A 27,962-nucleotide genomic window follows, 5' to 3' on the forward strand; every position below is an offset into this window, starting at 1 on the left:
TTTTCCTTTCAAAATGTGGTTTCCTGTGAATGCTTAACTGAAATTATTTTGTGTTATTCTGATCTAAATGAAAAGTTTTATAATGCATGTGACAGCATCTTTTTATCTTTGATGCAGAAGAGATGGCTACGTATTTACGTTATGTAAGAAGACTAGACTTTTTTGAGAAGCCAGATTATGACTACTTACGGAAGCTTTTTACAGATTTGTTTGATCGTAAGGGATATATGTTTGATTATGAATACGACTGGATAGGAAAACAATTGGTAAGTTTAAAAATAAATACATTTATTTAAAAACAAATGGTTGTTTTTTTTAGGTATTAATTTGTGTGGATTTCAGTTTTTGAAGGGCAATTGTTCGTGTGTTGTACCACCTAGCATAGAATGAACTCCGGATTTGCTCATATTAATGGGTCCATCTGAGCTAAAAAAGAGCACTCTGAGCACTATTACACCCTGCAGTGCGCTGTAGTTGTTATAGTGCTAAGAGTGCCCTGGCGTCCCCTCCCTGCTCCCAGTGTAAGTAGTCAAACTGTTTTTTGTTTTTTTTGACAGTCAATGACAGCAGGAAGCTCCTGCAAACGAGCTAACAATGAGCTAACTCCTGCAGTGCTAGGCTTAGCTCATGTAGAGAGCTTTCAGTTGTCAGTGGTAGAAAGTGGTGCCCTGCCGAACCCAGTTATGTCTACACACAACCAAAAAAAAAAAAATATATATATATATATATATATTTATTTATATATATATATTTATTTTATCACACCTGTCTGACTGGATATATAATGCCTCTCAAATCTAAATTGCAAAGCAAGATAAGTAAATGGAAACTATTTGCAAAAGGAAAACAACAAAGACAGTCTAATTTGTAATGGTGCTTAGAGTGTTCTTTTTAGCTCAGATGGGCCTATTAATATGAGCAAATCCACAGTTCATTCTATGCTAGTGGTACACCACACAAACAATTGCCCTTCAAAAACTGAAATCCACCAAAAAAACAACCTCCCCAATTCTTAAACATTCTAAAAAGGTTTGACTACTTTCATAGGGGGAAGGATGGGGACGGCAGGGCGCACCTTGCAGCGTAAACACTACTGTAGTGGTAATGGTGCTTGGAGTATTTCATAATAATGAGCATTTCTGCAACATGGCTCTAATCCTGGGAACCATTGCTGTGATGTGTTTATTTTTCTTTATTATGACAATATGTTTGTAGTCTTGCATTATGCATGGTACCTTATTGTTTTTCTTAGTTGGATGCAATCTGAATAGTCACATGGTTTTAAGCTTACTTCCTCTTATTTTCTCAGCCTACACCAGTTGGCTCTATTCATGCGGACCCTGCTCTTTCATCAAACAGAGAAGCACATCAACATAGAGATAAGATGCAGCAAGCCAAAAATCAGGTAAACTCATAAGATGTAGTTGATCAGGTAATCACATTATGTTTCAAATTGATTTGCAAACTGCATTTCAGGAAACATGTAATGAGCAATTAACATTTGTAATTAGGGTAGTAATACATTAACACTCAAGAACTGCTGCTAGAGCAGTGTTTACTTAGTGATCTTACCACTGCTAACTACTATTGTGTTTATTGCGACCCATACCTTGTTTTCATCTAACATTTAAAGGGATGTTGCCATGGAAAATGCATATTCATTATTCTAAAATAGTTGATGATTAGAAATTAGACTGTCTTTGTGGTTTCCCCTGTGGAAATAGTTTCCATTTACTTATCTTGCTTTGCTATTTAGACATGAGATGCATTATATATCCAGTCAGACAGTTGTGCCCTATAGAAATATTTATGTGTGTAGACAAAATTGTACAGCATGAACAGTTAAGCTGCTGCTAGACACATTTCGACTCTGGAAAAAAATGTCCATGGTAATATTCCTTTATGTATTTTGTTTGCACTTGTTTTTTATTTTATTCTTTTGTGCGTTTAATTAGCTTTGTAATTCATGTGACATTGTCAGATATCTAAAACCACATAATCACCTACCAGTTCTACATCTTTTTATATCGCCCTTGCTCAATATTATATCTTAGAAAGTTATCTTTATTAATGCAGTCTGGAATTGGGAATTTAGGTTAAGACAGTGCAAATAGAGAGCATCTATTTAAATGGGCACTGACTGTAGGCACCATTTCATCTTATTGAATGGACTATAGAGCTTTGAGTTCTCTGGTGCTATTCCTCAATTTTCGAGCAGTTTAACACGAAACAAACATTCTCTGGTCCCACCAGAGGTAAGGCTAAAGTGGGGATTTCACACTTCCTTCCAGCCATACCAACTTATACCAGGTTTGGGTGGTGTGGTAGGCTGTAAGCGCTCAGACACCCATTGCTGGTCAGGCTTCCACATTAGTCCAGTCTAGTGAAAATGAGCTGCTGGGGCATCTTTTAGCATTGCAGCATTAAAAACTGTTTAATTCTGAATAGAAGGACTGTGGCAGGGGACACTAAACACCACTTCAGTGAGATGAAGCAGTTACAGTGCCTATTGCGTCCGTTTAAATGAAATACATGCAAAAAAAAATATTATTTTTTTTTTTTTACTTTTTCTTCAAAGTACACAGTGTGCTGCAAGTCTGTGACATCTTGGACTCTATTATATTAAAAGATAATGGAAACCATTTATTCGTAATTGGATATTGTGGCAGCTAGCCACATGTGCTACTGAGGAGCAGATCTTGCTCACAGAGTGCCTCATAGAATTAATATGGGATTTTAAATACTCTTTATAATCTTAGCCTGCAGCAATATCTTATCATAAAGTTTATTTACTGATCAAGAAGGAAGATCACACTTACTGTGAAATATCACAGTCCTCTTTTCAGCTACCGTACATCCACGATCAGACTGGGCAATATAAAGCAGCCCTATAATATTAAATCCCATCCCTACCCCTGTATTGCATCACATACGTGTAGTATAACTGTATGTGTGCATTTATGTGTTTGTGTGCGTATAATATTGTCCCACTAGCCACAAATGCTATCCATCAAACATGCTCTTCTGACCTGAAAAAAAAAAAAAGCAACCAAAAACTAAAAGCCTAGTTCATGTCCAGACATTTTATAATCGACCCAAAACATTTAATGGAAATTATTATTGGGAAACTCTAAACGAAATTCTTATAGACTACATCAATGCAAAATAATGTGCAATGTCATGCACCCATACTATTATAATATAGTAATTGCCATAAGCAGTGCCTGATTTCCCATTAGGCAGAGCAGGCACCTGACCTATAGTGTTGCAGGAATGCGAGGCCAGGAAACACATACGAGACTGGACATAGGTTTCTCAGGAAGCAAACAACCATTTATTTTGTAGCTGGTTACTGTCTTAGCACAGACTCATGTCTACAAAAAGGGCTGAGAGCCCTCCTCGTGGGTTAACAGTGCTTATATATGACCGATGATGCAGCTTATACGCAATAGAGATATGCAAGGGTTACTCCCATGCTGCGGCAATTAATAACCATTTAGAAAGCGTTTAACTATTACTTTATTAATTTCCTACTTTACTGTGTATGAACATTCTTAGCATTCCTGTATGTGTGTCCTGGCCCTGATCATGTACAACTCTTGTCCCATATATGGTCATATGGCTCTGAAGCATTTCAGAGATAGTCTACCACAATAGGGGGCTCTTATTTTCAGAACTTACGATGTGCCTGTTTAGAGCTCTACGCCAGTGCTGCAAACTGTGCAGGACTGACACAGAAAGCACCTCTAGTTGCCATTTGAGTGACTGCTACTAAATGGCAGCAATGTAAACACTGTCTTTTCTCGCAGGGACATGCTATAGACACCAGAACCACTACATTGAGCTGGTAAGTTCTGGTGACCATAGTGTCCCTTTAAAATAACTGGTGGGGAGATAAGTACCAGTAGCTTTGGCCAGTGCCCTCTGTAGTTCACCTAGACCAGGGGTAGGCAACCAATGGCACGTGTGCCATGCACGGCACTTGAGAGGTCTTTGCACAGCACTCAAGGCTGCCAGAGCCAAACAGGCTTTGGCCTATCAGGAGTCTCAGTGAAACTTCAGATATCTGCTAATATGAAACGGTGGTGAAGGACAATCCTCAATTTATGCATTGCAGCACGTAGAGGAAGTGATTTCAGATCCCTTAATTCCAGCACCTGTGAATGGTAATCCACACTGCAATAGAGCAGCCCACAGCTGCTCTGCTGTAACTGCTCCTGTGCTTGACCTGTACCTGGCCAGCCTGGTCCCTACTGGAAGATACCCACACTGCTAGATATACACAGAAATGCAGAATAACCCTCCCCTCATACAAATAATACGAACAGCCCACACACAAACATACACACAATCCTCACAAACTCAACGCCACTAACAATCCATATACATGCACACAACCCCACATGCAGCCTCTCACATGCAATACCCCGCACAATACGGCAACATACACACCTCAATTTAAAAAAAAAATAGGACCGGCACGCTACTGGGCATAACAGTCTTATTTCGTCACAGTGCTGCTAAAAGGTTGCCTACCCCTGACCTAGACAGTGTCTTATGCTTGATAGCCGAGCAGCAGGAACAGTTATAGAGGATGTAAAACTCAATGCTGTTCCAGCTACACCCGTGTCTGTGTGTGAGGCTGTACAGGAAGTGAAAGGGATCATTTCCATCTTCTGGCTGACCGCCTCTCATACAGGAATTTATTTAAAGGAGGAGCAGGGACAGCATTGAGAGATGTGCACTGTAAAATAGCCTCTGCAGCTCTGATATCAATAAAGGGAGGGTGACTGGATTACAGAAGACATAGGATGATGTGTTCTTTGCAAATAACATATGCCTGACACACCCTTCTTCCTAACCATAAATTTAACCCATCCAATACCTAAACAAACCCATTCCCACTCAAAGCCTAAACTTGCATAAAAACACCATTACTTTAATCCTAGCTTTAACTCCTCTTAAAACTAATCATGCCATGTACACCAATACTTAATTTAACCCCAGTCTAACCTTTAACCCAATTACCCATAACATTCGGCATGCATCTACACAGCTACATCTACTAAAGTCACTTTAGCTACTTTAATCATTTATTTAGGAGGAGGAGGGCATAAGGCATGGCAGTGGTCTGTGCTTGGCAGTTTACCCTTCCTCATTTTATTAGGTGTAGGGATGGGGGCAAGTTCTTTAAATTTCAACACCCATAAATAATAGTTTCCAGAAAAGTGAATGTTGTGTATATAAAAACATTTCAACAGCACCAACAAATCAACTATGAGGGTTGTGGTATGTCCAGCACATGGATAGGGACCACAGACTGCTGAACCGAGTGTAGTGTTCCAATAATCTGTGGTGTCACTTACTAACAAGTTCTTTAACAGCAGCTTTGGCTCATCAGGTGCTTAATGAAAGCACTTTCCTTACCCAAGTAGCCACACACCCGTCTATGGTCAATACTCAAACATTCTCTGAAATAGTGTAAAACCTGCTGCTATTATATACTGCCACATTGGAAATTATTTCTTTAGAGTCGTGAATCATAACTCATCTGGCAGCTGGCAAACAGTTTTATTTTTGGCTTTAACGTTTGGAGAAGATAAAATGTTAGTCTGGTGCTGTGTTATGTTATTTGGTCTTGGGTTTCTTCGTTGCTGCAATGTGGCATCTTACTTTAGCATACAAATACATTCTAAATTGACTACATCTCGAACAATACTCTGATGTTACAGTTTGTTTTCCAGAGAAATATTTTATCCTGTGTGAGATGCAATAACATTCATGTGAAATAGCTGATGTACTTCGTAGTGCAGGCATATTATATTTAATTAATAATTGGCTTTTCTGTGTAAAACTGCATCTTGATATTGATTTGAAACGCTAGAACTTATCAAACCTGCTTGAGTGCTGAAAGTTGTAGTAAAATAGTCTTCCTTTTAATCTGTTGATCTCAGATCATGTAATTACATATAACCGAGCTACAGCAAATCTATTATTCTTTAGTTAGTATATGTTTCTTTATTTCTTTTTTCCAATCTACACTTTTCTTTCTTTCCAATAGCAGACTGTATAAATCATTGTCTAGGTTTTTTTTCCCCCTTTTGACTAACTTTGTTTTAAAGTGAGCTTGCAGATGTTTGGTTTCTGATGGGTATCAACCTAATAATTATGCTAGTTCCAGGGGTAATCTCATGATGGCTCATAAGTGCAACTGAATAAGTCTTTGCTCTGGGATCTCCCTTTCCTACAACTGCATAGAACTCTCAAGAACATCTGCTAGAATTGACTTCCTTTTCAAAGAACCAATATAGCTGGATATTTAGCTGTGGGTCATACTAACATTAAAACTCGGCATTGCCTGCTGGAAGATTATTGCTTCTGAACCAGAAGCCTGAGAATGAACTAGCAGTCTGAGCCTATCTGATCAAACCCAGCAAGTTCTCAGGTCTGTGCATTATGTTGAAAATGCTCACCTTTTAGCATGCCCTGTCCTTGAATTTTCTAATCTTACAAACATTTTTGGAGCTTCCTAACTCGTAGTTTTCATTCATTTTTACCAAGTAATATGTAGAGATTATCCTGGAAACCCAATGTATTTTGTTTTTTGCAAATCGTATCTACAATACCCAACAATATAGAAATATTTAGGGAACAGACCAGTTTACTTAAAGGGTACCTGTCATAATAAATACAACTTAATCTGAATGATAGAGAACCAGATTTAATCTGTATATTGTTCTAGCAGAATCTCTAGTAATTTGTTTGGTTTTGCTAATAAGAGGCTGGAAAACAATCCTTCCCCCCACCTTTCAGTCAATAACATCTGTGCCGAACCTCTGCAAATAAGCACAGAGATAAGGTTGTGCTCTGCATGTCTGTTACCAGGGAAGCCCTCCTCTGGGTGTCTCTTCTGCTAAAGTTCAGCCTGAGTGAAAACAATGCCTGCAAGGGGAAGTAGGGAGGAGGGGCACCAGCGGCAACATTGAAAGAGGAGAGAAACAGCCAGAATTAATTATTGTTGTAGTTTTGGACAGGCAATCTAAGAATAGAGAGGGAACATTTTATTTACACAAATCCAACATAAAGTGTTGGGTCTTTTTCACCTGTCATGGGAAGCAAGTCTGTGTTTGCCGAACAGAGTTATGCAGGAGAGGTGTGTCTTACAGCAAGTGTAACGCCAAATGAAACCTGATTTGATGATCTCAGCAGGAGACAGGTAATGGAAATAAATCAAAATTGGCTTTTAATTGTACTTGGGGAAAAAATACTTAATGTATAACATTAGTCAAACCAGATGGTTGGAAAACTGCAAACCTATATTTCATGACAGGTTCCTTTTAATTTACTTGTATTTATTATAGCAAAACTGTATATTTAGATATTGATCATAGTAAAATGATGACATTAAATAGAATATCCTTCTGAAAAGTGAATGTTTTACATATTGATCATTCTAGGTATTTTTATAAAAGCTAAGAAAGTGGGAACTGTAGGGGATAAGACCAAAGTGACCACAAATGGTTCGTGTTAGCCCAATGTGTACAGGACTTACTTGTTTATGTGCCAGCCAGCTGGGCCTATATGTAGTCAGACAGCTTCAAAGTACTATCACAGGAGCAAAACTTATAGTTGTCCCTCTTATATGGACATAAATTTCATATAATGGTCCTGCACAGCCGTGAGAACATCAAAAGATGCACTGGTTGTACAAGTTTCTCTTGGGTTCCCAGGAGTGTAACTTCTTGTTGATCAGTGCCTGCGGTGAAGCATACAAATTTTATTTATATATATTTATTATATGTAGAGTTGAATACCATGCAGTTTTGCATTCTATCTGATACATTGTCACAGCAGTAAATCTAAGCTAACACTACTGGATTTTACTAAGCATTTTGTTTTCCTTTTGCCTTTACTAGCATGCATGATATCTATGCTGTAACTTCTATTGTGTGCTGTAGTTTTTAATTGTACATATTCTGGTGTTGCTTGGTTTTTTTCTTGCGTTTATTTGATTTCACATACTGTGATGAAGCATGAGGTATTTAATATGTTTTGGGTTTTTCTCCCTCCTCTTCCATGCATGCTTTATGCATTATATAATGGGCAGTCGGCAGACCACAGGGCAGCTTGGGACTCCCAGCAGGCCAACCCCCAACACCTAAGAGCCCACCTAGCAGCTGACAGACATGGTGGCTCGGTCCAGGTATTTTCTGCTTCTTTGCATGTCTGACTACTTGCGTTCCCCATAACCTCCAGCGTGTCCTAGAAAAACCCTACCATGCTTTCTGTTTTTGGCTTAAGTGATGCTTTCTCATGTGTTCCCTATTGCACTGCTTTTTGCTCTTCTTGCTTTTACACTTGAATGCATTATGGGATGAACATTTTATTCTTACTGAAAAAATCTGCGTCTCATGGAAAGAATTTTTTGCATGCATCCTACTTATGTCAGTAATCCTCAGGGGTCGATATAGATTGCATATACTTTTTACAAATGCACCCAGAACAATTTGAAGTTGACAAATTGACTAATTACTTAATTGTAGTGAATTTAAAGGTACACTGTAGCACTAACACCATTTAATCTCATTGAACTGGTTATTGTGCCTGGAGTTCTCTGGCACTGTCCCTCCATTCAGTGTTGCACTATTTTCAAACAGCTTAACCATAGGTGTGCACAGCCTATTGCATTAGGGTGTGCACCCTAAAGCACAAACACACGCCACGTGTGTGTGTATATGTATGTATATATATATATATATATATATATATATATATGTGTGTGTGTGTGTGTGTGTGTGTGTGTGTGTGTGTGTATGTATATGTGTATATATATATATATATACACACACACACATATGTATATATACATACATACACTGCTGTGTGTGTGAGGGTGGTGTGTGTGAGAGAGAGTGCTGATAGTGTGCTGTGTGTGTGTGAGAATTTGTTTGGAGTTATTGTGCATGGGGTTTGGGGGACAGATTAGGAAAGGTAAGAAGGATCCTTGCTGCCATTCCTGATGGTCTTAGTGGTGAGAGTGGAGTGAACTCTAGCCTGCAGGGCAAAAGTTCACTCTCGCGAGATCTGAGCATTGCCGCAGCAACGTTTCGACCTCGCGAGAGGAACCCGGCGGAGCTGCTGGCTAGAGCTCCCCGGGTCCTCTCCTACTTCTGGGCCGGTGAGGGAGATCTTTGATCTCCCCACTGGCCCATTGGAGGCACACAGCAGGGCCGGCGCTCGGATTGCACCGGCTCTGCATGGACCGACGGGAGATCCTGTGATCTCCCCTGCCGGCCTCGATCCATGTGCGGCCCGCGGGGATTAGGGTGTGCCCAGGCAAACCCGGCACACTCTGTGCACACGCCTATAAGCTTAACACTGGTTCCTGGCCTCCCACAGCCCAGATACTTCTTGAGGTATGGCTAAGGTAGAGTTTACACATTGACTTCTAGCAATACCAATTCATACCAGCAGTGTGCCCCGTGAAAGTGGTCAGCTGATACTCACAGCCAATCAGAGTTGCCCATTGCTGCTAAGGCTAATGCTTCCTTATTAGCCAAGCAGCACAGAGGTGTAGCATTAAAACCTAAAAAATGGTATAATGCTGAAATCTTGTGAATTTTGTTTTTAAAGAAAAGGTCATTTATGGAGTCACAGTTCTTAAATAACATTACAACATACCGTATATACTCGAGTATAAGCCGACCCGAATATAAGCCGAGGCCCCTAATTTTTCCCCAAAAAACTGGGAAAACTTATTGACTCGAGTATAAGACTAGGGTGGGAAATGCAGCAGCTACTGGTAAATTTCTAAATAAAATTAGATCCTAAAAAAAATATATTAATTGAATATTTATTTACAGTGTGTGTATAATGAATGCAGTGTGTGCGTATGAGTGCAGCGTGTGTGTGTATGAGTGCAGTGTGTGTATGAGTGCAGCGTGTGTGTATGAGTGCAGCGTGTGTGTATGAGTGCAGCGTGTGTGTGTATGAATGCAGTGTGTATGAGTGCAGTGTGTATGAGTGCAGTGTGTGTATGAATGCAGTGTGTGTATGAATGCAGTGTGTGTATGAATGCAGTGTGTGCAGGGCCGGTGCAAGGATATTTGCCCCCCCCCATATGTCCTAACCTCCCCTCCTCCTCCCTCAGTGGTCCTTACCTCCCCACCCCCATGTTCCTTCACCCCCCTCCCCTAGTGGTCCTGACTCACCCCTCCCCTAGTGGTCCTTACTTCCCCCTCCCCTCCCCTAGTGGTCCTTACTTCCCCCCCCCCCTCCCCTCCCCTAGTGGTCCTTATCCCCCCTCCCCTAGTGGTCCTTATCCCCCCCTCCCTCCCCTAGTGGTCCTTATCCCCCCCTCCCTCCCATAGTGCTCCTTATCCCCCTCCCTCCCATAGTGGTCCTTATCCCCCCCCTCCCTTCCTCCCATAGTGGTCCTTATCCCCCCCTCCCATAGTGGTCCTTATCCCACCCCCCTCCCTCCAATAGTGGTCCTTATCCCCCCCTCCCTTCCATAGTGGTATAGTGGTCCTTATCCCCCCCTCCCTCCCATAGTGGTCCTTATCCCCCCCTCCCTCCCATAGTGGTCCTTATCCCTCCCTTCCCTCCCATAGTGGTCCTTATCCCCCCCCCCCTCCCACAGTGGTCCTTATACCCCCTTTTTTTTTAATTATTTTTTTTATTATTATTATTTTTTTTTATTATTATTTCTTATTTTATTTTTTTTTCGTCCCCCCTCCCTGCTTGATACATGGCAGGGAGGGGGGCTCTCCTTCCCTGGTGGTCCAGTGGCAGTTCAGTGGGGGGGAGAGGGGGGCTGGCAGAGCTGTACTTACCTGTTCTGCAGCTCCTGTCAGCTCTCTCCTCCTCTGCGCCGTCCGTGCAGCTCCCTCTGTCAGCTCACAGTGTAAGTCTCGCGAGAGCCGCGGCTCTCGCGAGACTTACACTGGGAGCTGACCGAGGTGCTGAACGGACGGCGCGGAGGAGGAGAGAGCTGACAGGAGCTGCAGAACAGGTAAGTTACAGCTCTGCCAGCCCCCCTCTCCCCCGGTCTGTATTATGGCAATGCAAATTGCCATAATACAGACCTTGACTCGAGTATAAGCCGAGTTGGGGTTTTTCAGCCCAAAAAATGGGCTGAAAAACTCGGCTTATACTCGAGTATATACGGTAATTTTTTATTTTGTGGGAAAACAAGTTTGTTCATTTATTAATCATTATAAATACTGGCAGAAGGGTTGATGTCATCATCAAAGCATGCAATATGTAAATATGTACACGGTGAATGCAAACAGAATGCTATGCTATGAACTTAAAGGGACACTATAGTCACCAGAACAATTACAGCTTAATGTTCTGGTGAGTATAATAGCTCCCTTCAGGCATTTTCATGTAAACACTGCCTTTTCGAGAAAAGGCAGTGTTTACACTGCCACTAGGGACACCTCCAAGTGGCCACTTCTTAGATGGCCACTGGAGGGGCTTCCTGGCTCAGGGCTGCACAGTAGGCAGCTTTGCCGTTCAGCGTCTCCACGCTCTGAATGGAGACGCTGAATATTTTGCATAGAGATGCATTGATTCAATGCATCTCTATGTGGATGTCCTTATTGGCCAAAACGGCATTTGGCCCCCGCCCTGTGCCGTTTTTAGCCAATCCAGCTAAAACATAGGCCATTTTGATGATGTCACAAAGGGGGCGGAGCCAGCACCGGCAGGCCCACACAGCCTTGGAAATAAGGTGAGTTTTAATCTTTTATAGGGGGGTGGGTAAGCCACCTAAATGGTGGGTTTAGCACTATAGGGTCAGGAATACATGTTTGTGTTCCTTACCCTTTAGTGATCCTTTAACACAAAATGAAAGGTAGCAAGGCGGCACTAAATTAGTGCTTAAAAGACATAAGGTCACCCAGAGATCAAACATCTATTCATATTACTCATGTAAATAGTGTCTAGCATGAATAAAACGTTTTTATATTGTGTGTTATATTAATGACATGGTATCTATTTAGGGCAAATGTAGTGTGTGTGTGTGTGTGTGTGTGTGTATATATATATATATATATATATATATATATATTTTATTAGTAAAATTAAAGGAGTTGGGAATATTTACACTGCAAATGTTTGCCATAAACGAAAAATATCAAAACAAAATTGTCACTAATGCCTAGCGGTTTTGTTCATCATGGAAATTTACAAATAAGGCTAGTCATTGCAGTGATGTTAAGCATTACAGATATTGCTACCTTGGTTGGTGTGTTTATATCCGTTGCTTTCTTTAATCCAGAGTGCAAAATCCCAAAATCTTAAGTATGCAGGCAGATATCAAAGGTTGTAAGATGTTGCTTTAAGAATTTTTATTTAACCGCTGCACTCCAATCCATTATGTTGACCTCCTTGAAAGAGAACATCACATTATGAGCATGTATATTCATTTTTGCTTAGAATAGCACTGTAAAGTTTAATGTACGACTAATGCAAGCCTGATTATTCCAACATTTGTGAAGGGCTGGTGTTGAGATATACTTGACACTATTCTATTTCTCACCAAATCCAACAATAGTAATAAAGTAAGCTGTAGGACATTGTAACTTGTTGCTTGCATCTAACAATAATGAATGTATCAATACCAATCTTCACATTGTCCACTATTACACATGGAAGCAATACTTTTTTTTTTTTATTATTCTTTTTCATTGAATGCAAACAAGTTAAAAGGGGAAAAGTGTTAGTACACAATGTAATAAAGTTAAAATATATTGTAAATGGTAGTTCCATTTCAGGAATAATTCTGAATATAAATGTGATTTTGTCCGAGTAAGTTCATTCTTTGTGATGAAACAGAACTAAGGTTGTGGATTTGAAATGTATTAAACAGATTTGCATTTTTTTGCATATTAAACCCTAGTTTTTTTTGTTTTTTTTTTAAACTAAGTCGTTATGACAGAGGATTGAGGGCTGATATAGCATTTACAGACACTCCATAATGTGCATATAACACATTTTCATTACATACATACAGTGCCTTAATGTGTGACCTTATAGGAACACTACAAGCTCCATAATCACTACAGCATGCTCCATGTAAGTAGTCAAATCATTTGCTAGCTGTTTGACAGCTTATGTGAGGTACTTGTACTGGTTATGGTGCTTGGAGTGTAACTTTAACTGCAGGTTCTTTCGTTTATTTGAAATCTTTATTCTTTTTCTTCTTATTGTTTGGTCACATATCTTGACAAATCTTGGCTAATGTTTGCCATCTGTATTTTTTGTAAACTATGTCAATTGCATATGGAATTTAAAACTCAGGAAGAACTCCGAATACGGGCAAATATGATATGAATGTTTTATGTGTGTATGTTTATATAATGTATACTCCTTTCCCCATGTAAACAATTATTTAGCAATATAATCTCTGAAAGTGTGTGGGTTTTATATGTGTGTGGGTCTCTGCACAGACCTTTATAATATAACCCATCCCAGCTCTCTTAACCCTTATTGACATCCAGGTTACACTTTAACAATATTGATAATGCAGAATTCAAAATTCCACATTATCAGGGCTGCTGAAGACAGTTTGTAGGTCCCAGGAATAGGCTTGTATTTGTCAAAAAGCTCCCAAACGACTTGAAAGAAAAAAGTGGAACAGCCTTTATGGACTTATGGCACTGTGCTGCAGTGGTTATAGTTCTTAGCGTGTCTCCTTCACATACATATAATTTTCCATGTAATTTTTTTTTCTAATTTTTCAATTAAAATGTAGAGTATTGTAAACTTTATATGGTAATTAAAGAATCTTGCTAATAAAATAAGCAAGAGAAAAATTGTTCGATATTCACAAAATTGTTCGATATTAAGTTCAACGTTTACACAGAAGGGATCTTAGAATTAAAGCCACATCCGCAAGCCTTTTTGCTATAAATAATACTTGGCTTTTATTGATGTGTTAAGATGCCATTGATTGGCATCATGTGGTAATATGCCAGTGGGTAGCCCCCATAAACCCTTGGTTGACGTGTTTCACGCTTTAAGGATAAAATCTCTAAGAAAACTTGTAGGTAGGCTAGCTTGCACATCGATTTGGTGTACCTGGTATAACATTGAGTGCCGAATAGGAATACATACCTTTTGAATTTGTAGTCTATCCATTAATTTAATGTGCATCTGTACATCGTTGAAGTGCATCCAAACATGCACTGCTATAATGATTATTTTGTCATTGGTGCATGCTGAAAACCATATTGGCCCATATGAGATCTAATTTTTATTGTTGCATAACTGTGGTCATAAACTGTGCATGTTTTGCATGCCAGCTGATGTAATTTATAAAATGTAACTGCTGAAAGCACTGCTTTAAATAGCCTTCATGCAGTATTGCAAATGTATTTTAATAGAATATTTCACAATTTATTAATTTGGTCTATATTAATGAACACTTATAGCATTGCATTTCTGGTACTTTGATGTTGAGTATCTTCTCCAGTGTTTAATTTTTTTAAATTAAGATTGTTGGCAGGCATGTGCTCTTTAACAGAATTTCTGGAAATCTGAGTCTAATTTTTAAATTTTTATCTAGAAAAATATGGCCATACACAAAAAAATGACATAGCATTTATCAAAGCATATCAATGGTGGTAAAGAGTGAGAAGACCGCACTTTGAAGCTGCACCTTGCAAAGTGAAAATAAACCCAGACTCTAGATTAATTCAATCTTATTTCTAACATTGGAGTGTTCTATTGTTTAGATTTTAAGCAAACCATCCCCCTCCTCCCCCAACCACGTAAATTAAAAATAAAGCTAAAAACTGTTATTTATGTCTAATCCAGCTCTACTTTGCACTCAGGGAGATCCGCTCAAATTATCTCTAACGACATTCTAATCTTTAGAAAGCACGAGGTAAATGGGGAGAGACGCAACACGCGGGGCCGCTGGAGTCGTACTCAGTGGCCCCGGTGCTCGAGGAATCGAGGGAGGTGACTAACAGGCATAATCTACAATTTTATAACATGACAGGAGGCTTCATATTTGCTGTTTTAACACTCAGCCAACAAGGCCAACGAAGCATGAACAGTTGGTCTGAAATAAAATCGGTAGGTGTTCTCTCAAATTCAGTCCGCCGAACGCAGGATGTCTTGCAGTGAAGCGCCAGTCAGTAGACTGCCAGATGCCGTCGCGCCTCTAACCAAATGCGCTCCGAAAGCTGGATCCACCAGTGAAGTGTATAGCTTCACGTGTTTGTGAAGCTTCTTGATGAAGGGTTCTCCGAAGAGCAGATACTTGGCCAAGGGTCCAAGTTCTTTCAACCCCCAAGTCTGATAGTTTTGCGTCCATGCGTAAGAGGACCATCTTCCTCCGCTCTGTGCAGAGTGCCACATTGGTGTTGCCCAGCAGTCAAATGGAGCGCAGGGCCCAGTCTTGTATGGTAGCTGGGTTCAGAGTGGCACCCTGAGAGCCTCGTCTGCCAGCATGAGGATTCTGGCCAGCGGGCCCAGCATATCCAACAGCTTATCCTGCGCCAGTTGGAGGCTGCGCTCAACCCCTTTCGTAGGGTCACGTCCGGAATGCATCAGGTAAGTGGAGACCATGGTGTCAAATTCCAGGGTCATGGCGACCTTATCTGTCAAAGTGGGTCTGGGGCAATCCGCCCGCAATCAGACCAGTCTAGAGGTCTGCGGACCCAATAATGCACAAACTGTGCCAGATGGTCGGGCAAGGACCATTTAGAGGATCTATGGTGTCTGAGGGTGCGCGGGTCGAAAAGAAAGGTTCGCCACCAGAAACACCTGCTCATCCAACTGAGAAGTGGGCGCCGTTTGTGTAGGAGGAATCTAAGAGTCTCCGGGCCACATGGAGTCTTCAAACTCCATGAGCTGTGCTCATCTTCTGAGGGCGACTGGTCTGCCACCATTCGTCTAGCACTGAAAGGGATGGGGGAGGTAAAAACCCTCCTCCCCGTCGGAGAGGCGTCTCAGCCGTGTGGGCGAGTCTAAACACATCTGACTCGGGCGCTTCACTGGAGCCCTGCCTTTCTGGGGCGTATCTCAGGGCCTTCACCCTTACAATAGCGCTTAGGCGCTCTTGCCCATTCCCTCCTGGGGGGAGTCCTACTCAACGGAGTCTTCTGCCATGTGGGGAGTACCTCTAGAGCCCCCTGTCCTGTGGCACTTGTGAGAGGGCCCTAGCCAGGGCTTTATCCACAGAGGCGGCCACTGCCGCATTAATCATGGCCTGTAAGGCTTGGTCTTGGGTTGAGGGATCCATAGCATGAGAGATAGTGTTTGCAGCGTGACCCCTACGGGCAGTATAGAACAAGTGTCACTAAGAGTTGGAGGCAGTTGTACTCTGATCTGTGCTTGATGCGGAGCAGCAAAGAAAGAGGAAGTAGTTGGTTGGGAGGGGACTTTTATTGTGCATTACCTTTTTTCTGATTGGTTGTTTTCTCTCTATGTTAATGTGCTGCTGTGGAGTTCTAGTAAAGAGAGACTTAAGCAAAATATAAAGCCTCCTGTCATGTTATAACATTGGCAGTTTTATTAAATAAGGGGCATGCTCTTAAAGGGACATTCCAGAACCCTAAGGCACTTTAGCTTGCTGAAAATCTTTGCGTGAAGAGTATCCTCTTTCTTTCGTTTTGTGAAAATTTACACTTTTATAAATAATATTTGTGACACTCCATGGCTTTTCAAGCAGACAGCAGAAACCTGTTACTTTCTGGTTTGGTTAGCCTATTTGCACTGAACTCAAGAGGCAGCAATAACCCAGATCACCTGCCTTGCAAAGACTTCTCATTGAGCTGCATTGGGAAGTCTGTGATTGGACAGCCACTGAAAGTCGGGGAGGGCTTGCAAAAGCAGCAGACAAGAGAACTGCAGGTTTTGCCGCCTGTTTTTAGATAGAACTCCAATAACAAAATGCATAATTAAATGCATGAGAGTTTTCATTGTGGGTATATCTACTAAACAGTGATTCTTACTTATGTTGTATTTGGGCAGTGGAGTGGTCCTTTAAGTAGTAGCATGAGTGCTGCTGAAAATATATAAGTACTGATAAAGGTGTGTGTGTATATAATTATACTTTTTTCACCTGCTGTGAAACGACACTGGACGTTCTCATGCTGTGTATGAGGTTGTCCAGCGTCTTCAAAACCTCCATAGGAAAGCATTTAGTCATGTTTTCGTATGGGGAAAGCGTAATGCTCGTGCTGTGCTCTCATTAGATTGGCAGAGGATGAGCCGACATCAGCCCTGTAATCGGGTAAGTGAGACATTGGAGGGGGGGGGGGGGGGGGGAGAGGCAATATAGTTTTGGCAATGGAGTTTTGTATTTCTAACACTATAGTAGCGTTTCTTTAAACAAATTCAGTAGTGATAACTTTTTATGCCGTCATTGTCCAGAAAGGAGACATGCCCTTGTGTCTATATTTCAGAAATAAACATGTCTTTTAGAACCACCATTTTTGTCAAGTGATAAAGTAAACCTTGCACATTTTAGGTGCTGCTTCGTTACTTTCTACCTACCTAAAATAATGCTTTAGCTGCAACAGTACATCTAACTATGACATTTAATGAATATGCCAATTCTATAGATTAAAGGTGTTTGCAGAAATTATAATTTTGAGACTTGTGTAGTGATATATCTTTGAGTGTAATATATTTATATCGTTGCGTGTAATATGTTTATGACTTATGCGAAGTAGTTAGAAGTTGTATTTGTGTGTTAATCTGTGTTTATTGTAAAATTAACCATTTTTATGTATTTAATTTTTAGAAAACATATACAATAAAACAGAGCTTTCATCACTTGCATATGATGATAGATCTGAGATGCCTCCATTTTAGAAATGCATTTTGAGCCATGACCCTCATCTGCACAGTTTATTAATGTTTTTTTTCTGTTTTTGTTTGTTTTATAGGTTGTAAGTTCAACGAATGGTGAGCTGAACACAGATGACCCAACAGCAGGACACTCGAATGCACCAATCACCGCCCCAGCAGAAGTTGAAGTTCTAGATGAAACAAAGTATGTATTGTTTAGTAAACTGATTGTCAGTATTAAGAAAGAACATAGACTTTGGTTGTATGTCTATGTCAATATCTTGTACAGAAAACAGACAAACAGCAATACTTAAATTGCTTTCACACACCACTTTTTACTAGCATTTTTTGTTTATAATTCTTTATTTTGGTAGTGCATTGGAAAAATATACAAGCTGACTGATATTTGTGTGAGGAGAAAAGGAGAACATCATAAACAATTATAAAGATTGGCACAAAACATCATGAAATGTCTGCACTGTTTTTTTTATTTTTTTTTAAGGTAGAGTGAACTAGATCATTTAAGCATAGATAAACAGCATGGAAGTAGGTAAACTAGAAGATTTCAGCTAGTCCTCGGATCAGACCACCATACTCATCCGATTCTCTACTAGATACTGTCTGCGGGCCCAGAATGAAAGTCGAGGCTTCTGTTGCTCTGTTCTGAATTCACTCCGCTCCCGACACCTTTCTCTGCTCACAACAGGCAAAGCAGAGCCAGAAATGGCCCCTATCCATGGTCTGATCCCTTAACCTTTGGTTGTCTTGTGTGTGGATATTAGGTCGCGGGGATAATCTCTCAGGAAGTCTCCACTTGGTACTTGGAGGACGTCTACTGTCTCTGCACAGTCTCTGGCAAGGCCCTGTTGCGCTGCCTCTGGGGTACTTTGCTCTAAAGGTGGTGTGTATCTGCAACAAAGATCTACTCTTCCTGCCTCGCCCGCAAGTGGTTCCAGTATACAGCGCACACTTGATCAAAGCAGATCAGGAAAACGCAGGAAGGCTGCATTTGTACATCGCTGCCCCCAAGTGCGATCTTGGCTTCTTCAGCCGCCATGTTAGATGCCCGAACATCAAGACCACGTCTCATAGAACCAGGCAATGATTAGTGCCATAATGGACTGAGATGACACCCACCAGTCGAGACGGGGTGAAGCGCGACCAGGACTGTGGTCCATGTGTCCATGAGGTGGGAGATCGGCCGCATCTCCCACCCAGGATCGTGCAGCAGGCCATTTGAAGCTTCAGGCCTCAAAGAGCGCCATTTGTTTTTAGGAAAGTAGAGTCAGAAGATATTGGCACCTTCTTAAAATACAACAGCTGGTGTGTCAATTTAGACAAAATTTGAATTGAAAGCAAAGTTGAGGAGCTCCCTCAACCTCCTTCCTGCTTGCTTGGCAGTCGAGCCCTGCCCCCACTTTTTATTTGATTATTTTGACACAGGCATCTTATACATCAATTTCTAACATCTTTGACATGCTGTTTTTTCTCTTGTGTATTTCTCTATTCCTCATAGACTGTAAGCTCATTTGAGCAGGGCCCTTTTCAACTCTTGTCTCTGTTATGTCGTATATGTATGACTTGTCAAATACCCCCATTTTATAATTGTAATGCGATGCAGGATAGGTTGCCTGTATATACATCATGAAAATACTACAAAAAACAAAACAAAAAAACAGAAATAACATTCACTTGTCTAATTGTATCCTGAAAGTGGCAGCATTAACCGATGCTAGCCTGTGTCCAGTGTTCTCCGCTGATAATCGCCATCAATGCTGGATGAAATTTATTTTGGTAATGCAGATTGAAACACTGTCTCACAGATGTAAAAGTAATGTTTTGCTGTTTTTCATTAATTTCTTCACTTCCAACATATTTGTGTAAAATGTAAGTACATTTAAGCATCTGACAGAGCACCATAAAAAAAATCCTCATGATTTTTTCAAGTTTTTATTTTTTTATTTTCATAATGCAAAATCCACTTCACTGTTTGCATAATGGATTAAAGAAAGAGGGTTTTGAGTCTACTTCAGGCTGTAGTGTTTCATTGGTGATGACCATTTATACAGTAAGTTATTTTAGCGTTTAAATGCATTCACTATCCCTCCAAATATCTGACTTAGTGTGAATTACTATTGATCATATGAAGAAATAGTATCATTAAAAAAAAAAAAAAAAATCTAAAATATTTTTCTTTACTATGTAATAATCTTCTCCTAATGGTAGTAAAGATGCACAGGCATGCAGTGTTTGAATGTTTTTTTTTTTTTTTTGCTTTATATGTTTATGGTGTTAAATTCTACATCTTAATCTATTCATTAATTATTACTATGCCGGGTGCATTGTGGCTCTATGTCTGACTTTTCTCCTTTTTCCTTTGTGTTTTTGTGCATAGCTGCCAGAAAGTGTTGAACATGTGGTGAGTCTTATTACCATGACAGGCAGAACAAGCTCCATTGAGCAGTTATTTGTTTCTCATCTAATTTGTGCAAAACTATATATTTAATGCTCAAAATAAATGTAACATTAACTGGTCCTTAAGAGCCGCAGATGTCCTTGACAAGAACACTCCACAACTTGACATTGCTTTTAGGAGTTGTTTTGCCTGTTTAGAGTTTGTGTTTGTTTCAGTGGAGTAGATTTGTGTGCACTTGTTGTGTTTGTGATACAAATATCTTTCAGCTCCCTGCACCCTACTGTGTGATGGCTTGATCTGCTGCTCATATTAACAGAGTATAGTTTTGCCCTCTATAGTTTCTCACATTTTGTGAGATATAGTTAGTGATGTTTTTGTTCCCCCCTTTTCTAAATGCATACCAAACCGTGCTGACACTTTTGTGATGCCACAGAAATTACACAGTTCCATACTCAATTATTTATTAATTTAATTCATTTTTTAATAACAAATTAGGATCCTTTTTTGTTTTGTTTTTTGCAATACAGAGTTGAAATTTTTATGAATTCTGAAATTATATAAACATAACTTAAAACCCTTATTTAATTTTACTATCAGGTCAATGTTTAGTAGCAAAAAGCATACAAAGATTATTTCTCACTTGGTTTTTTTTTTTGTTTCCATCATCCCTGGAATTGAGATTTCACTGTTATCGGCTGCAGAAATACAACCATAATCTCTTTGGCATGTTTTTTTAAATCATTTTCTTTTCATGACTGCAAAAAGCACTGAAGACAGCTATATAGTCCAACACAGTCTCGTACAGCTCAAAGCTGCAAAGTATGTCAAACAAGGGCATTTTACTTGGATAGTATGCAGTAGATTATTTGGCATAAACTACTCAACATGTGGTGTTTTCATGCACTGCAATAATTCTGCATTGTTGTGACTTTCTTACCACTGGCAACAATGCCAATTGTTACATTTCCTAAAGGGCCACTGTAGGCACCCAGACCACTTCAGCCCATCACCCTTAACACTGTAAGTGTAATTATTGCAGTTTTTATAAACTGAAATAATTACCTTGCAGGGTTAAATCCTCCTCTAGTGGCTGTCTACCAGACAGCCATTAGAGGGATTTCCAAGTTTTTAGACGACTTTTGGTCGTCTAAACAACGCTGGACGTCCTCACGCTATGCATGAGGGTCTCCAGCGTCACCGGAATCCCCATAGGAAAGCATTGAATAATGATTTCCTATGGTGAGGTCTAATGTGCACACGGCCATTGCAGAGCCTGACCCAGCGCCAAGAGACATCGGCGCTGGATTCAGGTGAGTGGCTGAAGGGGTTTTAACCCCTTCAGCGACGTGAGAAGGGGTGCAGGAGAGAGGAGGGCACTCCAGGATTCTACAGTGCCAGGAAAGCAGGTTTGTTTTCCTGGCACTAGAGAATCCCTTTAATTATAATTATATTAATAATTTGAATAAATGTTGCAGTCCTATTACTGGACATTAGTTTTTTTTATTTTGACTACTCAGGGGAAAAAGCAGTGTTCACATTGCTGCCCTCTGCACATTGCTGCAACAACTCTAGTGGCCGTCATTCTGGCTGGTTACCCTTACTGTGTTTTCACACCAACATGTTTATATTCCTGACACTAGTGGTCTTTTAACCTTTCTTCAATGTTTGTCATTGCACACAGTACTGCAGCATATGTTGTAAAGTCTGTTTAAAGGGTTACTAAATCTGCTATGCTAGCTGTCTGTTCTTAAGAAGGTTTTTACTTGCCTTAATCCAGTGCTGATCTTCCACTTCCTGCCCTGATGTCACAGGGAGCCTTGCATGGTTTAAACTATGAGAAGCAGTTTTGCTTGCTCAGAGTGCATGATCATAATCTAAGTAGAGGAAAGCAAGAGGGAGATCCTTTTATTTATTTAGTTTTTTATCTTTCATTTTATAAAAAAAAAAAGCCAATTCAGTTAGTTTAGGAAGGTGGAGGAAGGGCTGGCTTTCCCTTGCTGTCACTCTATCTGCAGATTCTGTCAGTGTGCAGTGTGTCAACGTCAGACTTTATTTTTGTGCACAGAATTTACATTAGACAACCTGGAAAGTGTTCTCTGCTGACTAAGTCACATGTGCAAGGGGTGCCACAAGCCCCCAGCACAAAATTAACAATATCTCTATGTGCAGTGTTTCAAGCTCAAACACTGCCCCTCCATACTCCTACCACCATGACCACTTTAAATCACTGAATTGGTTATGGCGGTTGGAGTAACCCTTTAAGCTAAATCATTATAATAATCAATGTGGAGCCTAAGAAGCCTTTGAAGTTATTTCAAGCTGTAAATGTACCATAACTTCATACAAATGTTCACCAGATCAAATTTCAGTGTTCTGTCCCAAATTTATAGTCCTCTCTTTAACGCGCTACCATATTTGATCAATTTGTGTTTCTGTGACCTAGTATGCATTTTTTTTCTTTTATTTGACCTATAGTACATTCTATAAAAATAGTGCTTTGGCACTTTATACCTAGCTTGGAATTTGATTGTTTTGTACTGTTAATGTGAGTGGCAGATCAGAGCTAGTGCTTCTAACTGCTGTATCCATTTCTAAGAAAACTCTCGTCTTTTTTGTGGCTTTTTTCTTTTTTTTTTTTTAATACCATATGTGTGTATTATAAACATGTTGCTTAATAATTTGGCATATACGAATACTTAAAGGACACTGTAGTCACCAGAAAAACTTTAGCTTAATGAAGCAGTTTTGGTGTATAATTCAAGCCCCTGCAGTTCACTGCTCATTTCTCTGCCATGTAGGAGTTAAATCACTTTGTTTATGGAACTCTTGTCATAATTTCCTGCATTTAATATGCACAGCCTTCCTAAACACTTCCTGTAAAGTGGGATATAATGTTTACACTTCCTTTATTGGGCAGTCTGTTGGTTAATTAAACAATTTTTGTTTTCATGTAGGCTGTGTCAGTCATAGCCAGGGGACATGTGGCTAGGGCTGCATAAACAGAAACAAAAGTGATTTAATGCCCAAATGGCAGGGAATTGAGCAGTGAAACTTCAGAGGCATGATCTATACACACAAACTGCTTCATTACGCTAGAGTTCTTTTGGTGACCATAGTCTCCCTTTGAAAATGCATTTCATTTTCTTTCCATATAACCTTCATATTGATTAATATAAAACAAAGACTAATACTTATTTCAAGCTTTAGATTAAATTGTACTGCTCAAATCTTCTTTAGTTTCCACTCCCACCAATTTCTTAAAGGCAAAATTTTCCTTATTCCAAAAGCATGCTCTGTCCAATGTGATATTTACTGTTCATTACTGTGGGATGTTAAACGTATCCTCTAATGTAAAAAAATCATAGATGCCAAATGAAGAGCAAATGCATGATGTTAGTAATACTGAGACATTCCCAATGGAGGTTGTACCACAATTACCTTATGGAGGCAAACTTTGATTTCATAGTGGTGATGTGCTTAAAGGGATACTGTATAAATTACAAAGCTGTATTCCTGGCACTAGAGCTCCCGCTCCCTCGCACCCTGGTGAATAAAGTGTTAAAAACCCTTTATTTACTTACAAGATCCTAGTGCCGATGTCATTCGGTGTTAGGTCGACGCTCTGCCCCTTCCTCCATCCCGCGATGGGCGGGGGCTAATGCGCATGTGCTGCAAATGTTGCGCGCACATTAGACCTCCCCATAGGAAAGCATCTTTCTCCAATGCTTTCCTATGGGGAAAGATCTGACGCTGGATGTCTTCATGCAGAGTGTGGGGACGTCCAGTGTGTCAGGCACTGTACCAAATGTCAGTTTCAATCCAGGAAGCCTTCTAGTGTCTCTTCTCTGGCACGGCAATGTTTTACATTGCAGCACTAAGTGCAAAAACAAGGGGCTGGCTGCACGCTATCTTTGGCAGGTCATTTGGCTGTTAGAGTAGGACCTGCCAAAGATGGGGTACCTTGGCGTTGTGGCAGGCTTGTGCAATGTATGATCAAATATTGTAAAGACACCCATTATTACCCATATTAAAAATCTGTCCGCACCAAAGTTGCTGTTTAGTAGATAAGGGAGTGCTCTGGATTTTCATTTTTATTGCAGCACTAAGACAAACATTGTACCCAGACCACCGCTTAAATGAGCTGAAGTGGTTTGGGTGCCTATAGTGTCCCTATAAAACATGCGCTAAGTGAGCCACCAATTAAACATGAGATTTTAATCTCTAAACATAAATTTTAAGTAGGGCATGAGCAATGAAATTCTCAGCTAAAATAGTGGATATAAATTGGTTCAAGCAGTACTAATAATATTTTTTTAAGACTTCTATTGAGAGAGATACAGAGAAGGGTCACATCATTGTTATGCTACCCTATTCATGTTTGCATGATGTTTTTGCAGACTGATATATTTTAGTTTCACATACTTCTTGTCTTCTGCAATGCAAGTTCACTTCATGTTAGACTGCAGTCCATGGATTTATTGGCATGTGATGTAGATTTTCTCTTGAAGCATGTTGGTTTTTTTTTTTTTTTTGTCTGCATAGTAAGTATTGCGTAGTATGTTACTTTATTTCCTTTGAGTTTGTGATAAAGTGTAGTCATAGCACAGAATATTTGCATCACATGCCTTCGTTACTCACTTCTATTCTGTCATTAAACAGATTTGTGCTTATCTGAGGTTTATATGTATAACAGGTGTTCATGGGACTCCGTTTAAAACAAAGGGCATCTTACACATCTACTCTACAATAACTGACCACATAATAAGGTGGCGGTAGAGTTGTTATTCTAAAAAAAATATCCAAATATTCCTCAGACATAGCTCATTTCTCCTCCATTTATGATCATTTGGAAGTTTACACAAAACTGTGTAATGGAAACGTCCATGTGTTTTTACTTTAAAAGACCTCACTTTGATTTCATGGTTGTTGAGTTTGTGCTTCCTGGTGCTATTTATAAAATGTCTATTTTTTTTTTTGTCTTGCAGGTGCTGTTGTTTTTTCAAGCGAAGGAAAAGGAAAACCATTCAACGTCACAAATGACTCTGGAAAAGGGCAGACCATGGGGAATTACTTACTTGTTCATCTGCTGTCTTGTGATATATAAAAGAAAAAAGATCTTTGCAATGACTACGCCCCTTACAGAGTATCATGTTCCCATGACATAGTTTTGGTTGTATTACATTATTTGATGTTTTTATTTCCTCCAGATGTCCATCATTTAGAAGCTTTACATTTTATTTTTTTTGTCAAAATAGGATTGTTTAAATGGACCAATGAAGTGGTACAAACCCTAAATTACGACCTTCAGCCAAAACGCAGTTACACCACGCTGGAAACTGCAAAATGTTCATAAATTAAAATTGCTGTGAAAATGCTCTCTTCAAGCAATCGGTGGATAAAGAAAGACTGGTTGCTTAATGCTTTAAAATAACACACTAAGTCTTACCATTTGGAAATTCACAGTCTTTGATATTGGCAATGTTTTACAGTATTGAAAATGGTACTGCGATAACCCTTTGCATACCAGAGAGGTAGGCAGGATATCGCGTGGCAAAGTCTATCTGGTACCAAAAGGGGTTAGGAAATTTAAAGCATTACCTTTCTCTGATGTCACATGGTACAACCACTGCCCAGAGGTACCAATGAAAAGAGCCTGTCTGGAACCTGACTCAGATTATCAGCAACCGACAGCTGCCAGTCACAGGACTCTTAAGATATATATATATATATATATCTATATTTAGCCTGCATTTCAGCTGTCACCGTGATAGAGCAGAGTAGAAGCAGGCAGACAAAAATCCTAAATGTATACACTGTGACATGTGCTTCATGGTAATGTGGTTAGAAAATAAGAAGTGATATGCTCTCCAAATCAAGGAAATATTTAGCAGATGTTAGAGGAAGAAGAAAAAAGTGAAACACTACATGTAGGTGATTGGGGATAAAGTAGTCTTGGAATATGTAAATGGTAGCAGTGCATACTACTTGCTACACTGAAACATCCTATTCCGTTAACTAAACTTTTTGGATATGTCACCTGTTTGGTGTGAAAAATAATTTCTCCTTGGCTAGAAGCAGCTACTTTGATTGATGCTTCACTGTGCCATGTATGCATACAATTAGTAGGTGCTTTAGGACTCATTCTCACCTTTTCGTGGGCTGAACGTAGCAATTGTAGTAGAAAATGAAGAAAAGCATTATCCAGACACTCCCCGCACGTCTGTCAGTCGTTTGAAATGTTGTATGGATAAGCAGATGTTGCACAGACAATGGGGCACATTTCTTTTCTGCAATTGGTGTCCATTAACCAACCTCTGAATTTCTACAAAGATCAGCGAGACTGTTGTGACGCAGATCTTGGGAGGGGTTAAGCCATGATAACTGATTGTCATGTTGTAAAACTGGCCTATATTTTCTAGAGAAATGTTGAAGGGAGGTGACTAGAACAAATATTTTGACCAAACTATGGTAAATTTATGTACAAAGGAAAAAATCCAAAAGTCTCCTGGATTGAATTTGTAATTTTTTTTTCTTGTCTATCAGTGCACGCCCTATGGCTAACTTATTTATTTTTTAAGTCTGGTTTGTGGTAACATTAAAAGAAATGTGTATTTCAAATAGATAAATGCACATCTTTCAGTTCAATATTGCATTTACAGGGATTTTAATTGTAATTTGTAATTTATTTTGTTAACAACCAGGAGTGAAGTGCTTAATTTGGATGATTTTTATGCACTCACATAAAACTCAGAAAAAAAATGCTAATCTGTGTTTTGTTTTGTATTTTATTTTCTTTTTTCTGTGTTGCTGTAAGTTCTTTTTTTTCCCCCATTGGTCAAATACACAAATTCACCCTTTTAAAATCATTTACGCACATGTCTGTCCTGACATCCTCATTCTGCCTTGTTTGTGTTATTGTCTTAAACAGAAAATAATGGTATATGCATAAATATATATATTTTTTCATTATGGAAGATGAAAGAGTTGTGGCCATCCAAATGTGAAATCACTTCTGTCTCTGCAGTATTTGACCAAATTATGTTGCACCATATTGTAAATACATGCAGCAACTTGTGTTTCTTATAATACATTTGTTTATTTTGTTTCTCTGTAGACCTTTTTATTTTATTTTTTTGTTGTTTTTTTTTCGGGGGAGAAGCGGTTTGGCCTGTACAGTGTTTATATGATCTGGACTCATAACACATAACAAGAAAATGTGTATATTAAACCAGTTGTGGACTTCAGATATTTAAAATACAGAACCCTTTATTTGCTGCAAAGACCAGTATGTAGACATTTTGCTTTTTAGCAATATTTAAGTGCTCCATTTACTGCCTTGGAGGGTGGAGGGGGGTGGGTTAGTCCTCCTCGGTAGCACAAACTGGTCAATAATAGGTAATGCAGGTATGTTCAGGTTAAGCCAACAATGTTTTGCATTTATATGCTTTTTTCCTGTCTATACTAATGAAGTCAACATTGCCTGAATGTTAAACTATTGAATTACATCCCTGTTTAAAAGTATGTAACTGAAGAAATAAAAAAAAAATAAAGGTAGTTTTTTTTTAACTTGCTTTTGTTTACTTTATTAGCGCTATGTTTCTTAGGAAACATAACAAGACATGAAACCTTTTTATTTTTTTTATTTTTTTTTAATTCTTTATTTTTTGTCCTGCTTTGCAAATTTCACAAATGAACATAGACATTGCAAGGTATCAAGAGAAAATATCAACCA

General features: G+C 39.5%; 1 protein-coding gene across 4 annotated transcripts in view; it reads left to right on the forward strand.

Moving 5' to 3' along the window:
* The window catches only part of CSNK1G3 (casein kinase 1 gamma 3), a 118,217-nt gene extending 92,757 nt beyond the window's left edge, over positions 1-25,460 (forward strand). Inside the window, exons 9-14 of one of the 4 annotated variants that reach the window (XM_063454134.1) lie at positions 118-266; positions 1,310-1,405; positions 8,108-8,203; positions 17,913-18,019; positions 20,210-20,233; positions 25,216-25,460. In XM_063454134.1, coding sequence (XP_063310204.1) covers positions 118-266; positions 1,310-1,405; positions 8,108-8,203; positions 17,913-18,019; positions 20,210-20,233; positions 25,216-25,270 — 527 coding nt within the window. In that variant the 3' untranslated portion in view covers positions 25,271-25,460. The remainder of the gene's footprint in view (positions 1-117; positions 267-1,309; positions 1,406-8,107; positions 8,204-17,912; positions 18,020-20,209; positions 20,234-25,215) is intronic. The other 3 variants (XM_063454131.1, XM_063454132.1, XM_063454133.1) reach the window with 3 other exon arrangements.
* Positions 25,461-27,962: the final 2,502 nt, after the last annotated feature.

The sequence above is a fragment of the Pelobates fuscus genome, chromosome 5 (genome assembly GCF_036172605.1).
Source record: "Pelobates fuscus isolate aPelFus1 chromosome 5, aPelFus1.pri, whole genome shotgun sequence".
NCBI lineage: Eukaryota > Metazoa > Chordata > Amphibia > Anura > Pelobatidae > Pelobates > Pelobates fuscus.